Source organism: Argentina silus (assembly GCF_951799395.1).
Source record: "Argentina silus genome assembly, chromosome: 17".
NCBI classification, from domain to species: domain Eukaryota; kingdom Metazoa; phylum Chordata; class Actinopteri; order Argentiniformes; family Argentinidae; genus Argentina; species Argentina silus.
In genome coordinates, this window is record NC_139671.1 from 11,286,707 (window position 1) to 11,294,401 (window position 7,695).

The 7,695-nt window shown below is 45.3% G+C and overlaps 1 protein-coding gene across 1 annotated transcript in view; it reads left to right on the plus strand.

The window, feature by feature from the left end:
- Window positions 1-612: 612 nt before the first annotated feature.
- tbx18 (T-box transcription factor 18) overlaps window positions 613-7,695 on the plus strand; it is a gene marked incomplete at its 5' end in the record, with an annotated part of 8,343 nt that continues 1,260 nt past the window's right edge. The window contains 8 exons of the mRNA XM_083689271.1: window positions 613-841; window positions 2,295-2,472; window positions 3,061-3,162; window positions 3,522-3,693; window positions 4,301-4,468; window positions 5,392-5,456; window positions 6,890-6,984; window positions 7,261-7,695. The exon at window positions 7,261-7,695 is cut by the window's right edge and continues 1,260 nt beyond it. Of these exons, the coding sequence (XP_083545397.1) occupies window positions 613-841; window positions 2,295-2,472; window positions 3,061-3,162; window positions 3,522-3,693; window positions 4,301-4,468; window positions 5,392-5,456; window positions 6,890-6,984; window positions 7,261-7,695 (1,444 nt within the window). The remainder of the gene's footprint in view (window positions 842-2,294; window positions 2,473-3,060; window positions 3,163-3,521; window positions 3,694-4,300; window positions 4,469-5,391; window positions 5,457-6,889; window positions 6,985-7,260) is intronic.

Sequence of the window (7,695 nt, forward strand, 5' to 3'; positions counted from 1 at the left end):
TGGTGTGGGGCATAAGTCAGCTTTCTTTTTTTTACAGGGGCCTATGGCCTGTTGGCAATGTTGTTGAGAGGGGATATTTAGTAATATAATAACGGATCGGTGTCTCCCGAGGGGCGACCGTGCAGGAGGTAATGGCCAAATGGCCAAATATGCAAAGCATGTCGGGCCGCGGTGTGAAAATGCGCGCAATGCCCAAGGACTGCTCGCGCTTTGCACCGGAGAAAATGATTCATTCACGAGCCTACTTTACCACATAAGGCGGCACGAGTAGCCCCAGGAGGAGGGACCCAGTGAAACCCGGCGCTGCCATTGGTCGGGCTGTAGATTGATTGACAGATCTCTGCCCAGCCCTCTAAGACCCCTGATTATTGACACTTTCCCAAACTGAACCCACTGCCGCGCCATCCGCACGCGCTCACAGATCACGGAGTGCTACTTTACTCCGTCCGCTTGCTCTGTCTTCCAATGTCACTTCTGCACAACATAGACCGTAGTTAACGGAGAAAGGACTGTCTCGACAGCACCGAGGAACGTTATTGTGGATGCACTTTGGTTGAACTAACTTTATTTCAGAACGGCTCTGTTCTCTCGTGCGTCTCTCCAGTCGGTGGAATGGCGGAGAAGCGACGTTCCCCGTGCACTCTCAGCGTAAAGGCGCACGCATTCTCGGTGGAGGCGCTGATCGGTGCGGAAAAGAGGCGGAAGCTCGAGGAAGATATCGGGACCTGCCTTGAGGAGGGGACGGTGGTCCCCGAACTTAACGGGAGCCCGGGGCCGCGGGCAGAGAGGGCGTGCGCCAGCGACCGTGGCAGCGAGATAGAGTGCGCGAGTGACGGCTCGCGTAAGTAAATCCTCGTTGACTCGGGTCACACGAATTTAGCTGACCATTAAATACCCTCACGACCAAAAGAAACCGACTACCTAGTTACAACTGCATGCATGCTGACAAGGCGACTGAACTGAATTAGCACTTACAGTAATAAAATATGTATTATTAGCCTACTAGGCCATACACCATCTACTAGCTACGGAGATACGGGGCTTACAATGCTAGAAGAACTTCCATAAAACCTACACCGGGTTTTCTGTCTTTCCTTTAACCTGTGTCTCTTGTTTTATTGGTCTGGCCTACTGCTGCAAATTAATAATAGGCCGAATACATAATCGGCCTCATAGCATGCAAGACACAATCATAATAATCATAATAATCATAATAATCATAATTATTATTATACAAGTAATAACTAGACCTGACCATTATTGATAATAATAATAATAATAATAATAATAATAATAATAATAATAATAATAATAATAGGCATGCGATGCAAATGTATATACCCAGGCTTGAATTTTTTATGTAATTTCAGATTCACAAATATACACTGCCAATACACTGCCGGGATACAATAAATAAGACATTCACTGTCATATGTATTTAATATGTCTGCACTAAGTCTACCAGACTGAGATAACATTTTATTTTATAAGAGCAGTCTGTCCTATAGTCCCACTCTCCTCCGAGATTTGAGAAAGAAAATGAAAGGACTTACAATCGAAACATTAGAATGTAATTACAATTATTGTATTGTCGCAATTCCACTGTAAAAATATGATATCATATCATGGTTATTGGTCTAGTAAATAGTGTGCGCGTGACTAATCTGAAGCGCTTTATGAGTCTTGTTACAATCATAAACACGCCAATTAGCCCGCAACGATTAACGCACGAAAATGGCCGCGGAACGAATCCGTTGGTTAGGGGTTTTAAGCTTTGCTCTCGGTTTGAAATGACAAAAATATCAACAACGCCCTGCCACATACATTCAGTTAAATGTGTTTGTTATAGTGCGTTTACCATTGCTATTGTTGTTTTAAATGTCCACGATTGTAGGCTTAGGCTGTTGCTTAAGCTATTTGTTATGCTTATTATCCTGCATGACCATTCATCAGCAATAGGCATATAAGCATAGGTTAGGCTATCTGACAGTGTCTGTTTTTTTGTCCGAGTTATCTCAGACTGTTCTGACTATTCTGACTGTTTTAAATCTTAGCTATCTTAGAAATAAAGACAGGCTATGTTGATAGAACACGGGCCCTGTGATAGGAATTGTGACGGGTCCTTTTGGGCGACATGGAGCTGTCATGTTTAGACAATGATTGTTGGGTGATAGGACTATCACGTATATGCACTATAACCTACCACCACGCCTCTGAGCGTTGGAAGTAGACTACAATTATTAAAACGTTATTGTATTCTCATAATTAACAAATTCAACCATTGTCTGGTGCAGCGGAGAGCGAGGACGTGCTCTTGGAGAGCCCGCGGCCTGAGTCTCAGCGCGCGCCGCCAGTCATCGCCCCATCGGTAACCGGGCCTGGAGAGGAGATGCGCGTAGACCTGCAGGGCTCAGACCTTTGGAAACGTTTTCATGAGATCGGCACGGAGATGATCATCACCAAGGCTGGGAGGTAGGCGGAAAGAAGAGAAACCCCCCCAGAGATTCTGTAAATGAAGATCTGTCTCAGCTCCCAATCTACTGCAGCGATGAAAAAGCTTTATTTCTACACGTCAGAGCAATCTAATCAATCTTGTTTGTAGGCCCATTTTTTTACGCAGATGAGAAACCGGGGCTGTAAGATAAATAAAAGGAGTAGGCCGTAAACACAATGTTGAGCATGCAGGTTTATACAGGATAGGCAACATTCTACAACTGTAATAATGATATTATTATTATTATTATTATTATTAACAATAATAATAATAATAATAATATAGGCTACAGCAACACAATTTAACAAGTTCTGTATTGCCTATGAAAATAATTTTAATTATCTAATTTTGTCTCAACGTCAGAAATATTGCCAATGGCAGAGATTAGGTCTATCTGAAAACTGTTAAAGACGAATTGACCATGATACGGTATTTTAGATATTTTAATGCATGAGGTATTTTGTGATTTCAAGGAGTCTCTACTCACTAGTCTCGACTCTAACGCCTTGCTTAATTTAATCCTATCTCTCTCTCTCTCTCTCTCTCTCTCTCTCCCCCCCATCAAGGCGGATGTTCCCGGCAATGCGCGTGAAGATCGTGGGCTTGGACCCGCATCAGCAGTATTACATCGCGATGGACATCATCCCTGTGGACAACAAACGCTACAGGTGAGGAAACAGGGCTACTCAGAAAAAAAAGTGCAAGAGATTTTTTGTTTTTGTAGTAATGTAGGCTGTTTATCTTGAAGCGTTTTGGTATAGGCCGACTGTGTAATAAACAAAGCACAGGAGTGGGAGTTTTTTTTTTGTAAAATCGTCTCTGTTAGTCGTTGAGTTGAGACACAAATGGTGGTTCGGAGCAATGGTCAGTTAGGAATGGTTTTGGCGTCCTGCTCCTTTTGGGGAACGCCTTTTGGACGCATAACCTCTCAATCCTGAACACAGCAAATGTTACCATAACAGGAAGACAGAGAACACACTTTTGACGCTATTTTGCGTGTTGATTTTGTGTGTTTGTGTGTGTGAAGGTACGTTTACCACAGCTCGAAGTGGATGGTTGCGGGAAATGCGGACTCGCCCGTGCCGCCGCGCGTGTACATCCACCCGGACTCGCCAGCCTCTGGTGAGACGTGGATGCGTCAGGTGATCAGCTTTGACAAACTGAAACTGACCAACAACGAGCTGGACGACCAGGGACATGTAAGTCAACTACCGGTAGGCTACAGTTTATCTGTTTATCTGTTTATCTTATAAAACATTTTTACATTTCTAATCAACTACATACTGTCTATGTTGGTCTACATACTGTCTACCAATCAAATATATGATCTTCATATTCAAAGTTAAACTATCTAGTAAGCCTGTTTTGAGAAAATATTTTTGGTATATTTTGCTTTCAGTGAAGTTGAATAGGCTACTGTACATCGATTTCCCCAGAATCATATTTGTTTTATTTGACTTGTTTCTAAAATAACACATTGTTATACAAAGAGCTCTAAACCAGATAGATTTACAGTAAAGCCTCCCTCAGGATGGCTAGTTATACTGTTTTTGGCCTTTCAAAGGGATGTGTGTGCGAGTGTGTGTATATACATGAATGCGTGTGTGTGTGTGTGCGTGCATGTTTGTCTGTGTATGTCTGTGTGTGTGTGTGTGTGTGTGTGTGTGTGTGTGTGTGTGCTGTGTGTGTGCTGTGTGTGAGGGTGCGTGCATGCGTGCGTGTGTGTTTTATGGTGTTGGAGAAAAGTGGGTAATTTTGCTGCTGTGTAAATGTCCTCTAAACTCAGTTGTGGCGTTGTTGTTCTAGATCATTCTGCACTCCATGCATAAGTACCAACCGCGGGTGCATGTGATCCGCAAGGAGTGTGGGGAGGAACTGTCCCCAGTCAGAGCTGTTCCCCAGGGAGACGGGACCAGAACATTCTTCTTCCCTGAGACTGTCTTCACCACCGTTACTGCATACCAGAACCAACAGGTAACCTTCCTCCAACCTTCCTCCAACCTTCCAGTAACCTAAAAAGGGTTAGTGTTTGTTTGTGTGTGTGTGGTGTTTGTTTGGACTTTGATGAGAATGGAGCACATTGAATTCCTGGGACCCATCTTGGTGGTGTGTTTGAAGAGAAAGCAGAGCATTCACACACAGGGATAGAGTGTTCTAGGGTTCTAAGGGACAGTGTGGAACAAGATTCGCTCAGCTGAGAACAGCGTGGCAGACATTTTGTCTAGACCCAGAAGCAGGGAGTAAAACTGAACCACATCAAGAACACTGCCACAATCACAGACAGGTTGTACTCTCCAACCCCCAGCACAATGCCTGGCTCCAGAGAGGAGAGTGCAGGCCGGTACTAGTGGACATGGCTGTGTGTGGGGTTGGCTCTGCTGGTGTGGGGTTGGCTCTGCTGGTGTGGGGTTGGCTCTGCTGGTGTGGGGTTGGCTCTGCTGGTGTGGGGTTGGCTCTGCTGGTTTACTAGGAATGATGGCTGATGTCAGAGCAAAGTGGCAACGCCTATAAAAGTCCCTTTGGACACGGGTCAAAGAAACAGACCTTACTTACCACACACACACACACACACACACACACACACACACACACACACACCACACACACACACACACACACACACACACACACACACACACACATACACACACACAAACATAGTGGACTAACCCTTATCCTAATATACTGTACCTCCTAATGACCTAATCTGAGAGAATGTGATTATTGCTCATTATCTCTTAAGTTTAAACAAATAAAAACAGAAAAAGTCATTAAAGGTCATAAAAAAACAATGGACAAAAAACAATCCCTTATGTAACTGAAAATGTACACCATTTACACCATAAAATATCAATATTTTAGGGGGTAAAAATAACAATATGATTCTCTCTTCTCAGATCACAAGATTGAAAATCGACAGAAATCCGTTTGCCAAAGGCTTCCGAGACTCGGGCAGAAACCGGTGAGTTCATTTTGACCCCAGAGATTTTCACATTAACTTGAGTGGATCACAGAGGGAGTGTGGTGCACATGGCTCAGTGGCATGGTTGTGGTTTAGATCATTTATGGCCATTATGATTATGTTTTATAGGGAGACAACTGACAGACTTTCTATATTTTCATATAAAAAAACAACTAACCATTAGGCCTGCTTTTGAAACATACAGTAATTCCCAAAAAGGTAAATGGTGATATTAAGTCAGTTTCAAAATATTAACTGTAATGGAGATTTTTTTTCTTTTTCTTTTTCTAAAGTGTGTGTTAAGTTTAAGAGCACATTCATTTACAAAGTTCTACGGTTCCGGTGACAGAGTTTTAGAGGGAAAAATGGAACCTCAGCCGAACCCCAAATGTACCGTCAGGTTCCACCGAGCCACGGGAACATAAACATCAACAGTGAAATAATAAAAGTCACGACTGTCCTGAAGAAAATCTATATAAACACATTTATAAACATATATATAAACACATTTATAAACATATATATAAACACAGCATTAAAACAACATGGCAGTAAAAGTCCTGCAGTCCTGAAACAGCCACTCCCCTGGGGCGTTCACAGAAATCATTAGAGAGAGAGAGAGAGAGAGAGAGAGAGAGAGAGAGAGAGAGAGAACGAGGGATCCGGCAACCTGGATAAAGTGAGAGACCCTGACGACTGACCCTATAAAAGTGAAACGCAGGAAGGCAGAAAAAAACTCCCTTTAAATATTACAGGAAGAGTTAAGCAGTTTGCTAAATAAACTCCTGCTCTGATAGGCTGGTCTGGAGCACACAGGGCCGCTCAGGGCAGCTTGTCTAAATTATCACCGTGGCTACGACCCCGCGGGGGGGAGGACTTTTATCCTCACGCTAACGAGGGGTAACAGAACGCTTGCATTACCCCGGCACAGCACCCCACTACTTCGCCGAGAGAGGGAGGGAGAGGTAGAGGGGGACAGGGCGGTGGAGGGGAGGGGGGGAGCCCCACCTCATAAATCCTTGCCTGTGGCTTCCTGCTCCTGCGTTCTGATTCGCCTGTAAAAGCCGTGTGAAAGCAATTACCTTGGAGCACAGTGCTGGCAGCAGCCAATCGCGACACGGCGTTTATGCCCCTCATTACCTGCGGTCTCCATGGAGATGGTGAGGGGCCCCGCCGGCAGCTAAGATGGCGGCCAGGTGGTCGTTGTAATGTCCGCCGCAGCAGGGCACGCTGGGAGAGGCGGTTCTCCAATGGTGCTCTATTAGAGACCAGTGCATTTGTGTGTGTGTGTGTGTGTGTGTGTGTGTGTGTGTGTGTGTGTGTGTGTGTGTGTGTGTGTACGTGTACGTGTGCGTGTGTGTCTCTGTTGCAATGGGGCTGGAGGCTGACTGTATATCTTACCCTGTGTGTGTGTGTTTGTGTGTGTATTGCAGGATGGGGCTGGAGGCTTTGGTAGAATCGTATGCGTTTTGGCGTCCATCTCTGCGAACACTCACGTTTGAGGACATCCCTGGCATGGCCAAGCAAGGTGAGTGTGGGAATACCACTTTTTGACTGACTGTCTCAGTGGTTGAAGTAGATTTAATAATTAATAACAATTCTCTCTCATCATATGCTTTCTTAAATGTTGAGTCTAGCCTGCATGTACTGTTAGTTAAGAAACACTTTTTGGACTTAAACTTTTTGTACGTAATATAGACATGACATGATGTGATACTATTCTGTTTTATACACTAAGCTGCTGTGATGTACTTTACTGTGAGGATACCATTGACTAACTCCGTGCCTCTGTGTTTCTCTCCAGGAGTCCCGGGGGTCCACGGAGGTATGGGGGCGTCGTCTCACCTGCTCTCCTCATCTCCTTGCTCCTCCCCCTTCCAGATGTGTCCCCTCAGCCCCCCTGACTACACCTGCAGTCGACCGACACACCCCATGCATCGCTACGGTAACCCTCATGAACCCTTCCCCCCTCCACGAGGTCACTCGGGTTATGAAGGTGAAGGGTTCTGTTCTCTGCCCCTCCCCCCTTCCCAGATAGGCTACCTCCCTAATCCCTCCCCTCAGGGCTACGGTAGCCTCCGCCTACACAGCCCTCCCTACAGTCTCTATGGTTACACCTTCCCCCCCTCCCCCCGCCTTGCCGCCAGCCCGGACAAGATGGCCGCCGCTGCTGCCTCCAATCATCAGAGCTCTTTCCTTGGCTCCTCCCCCAGCGGAACTTTGACGGACAGTCTGGGTA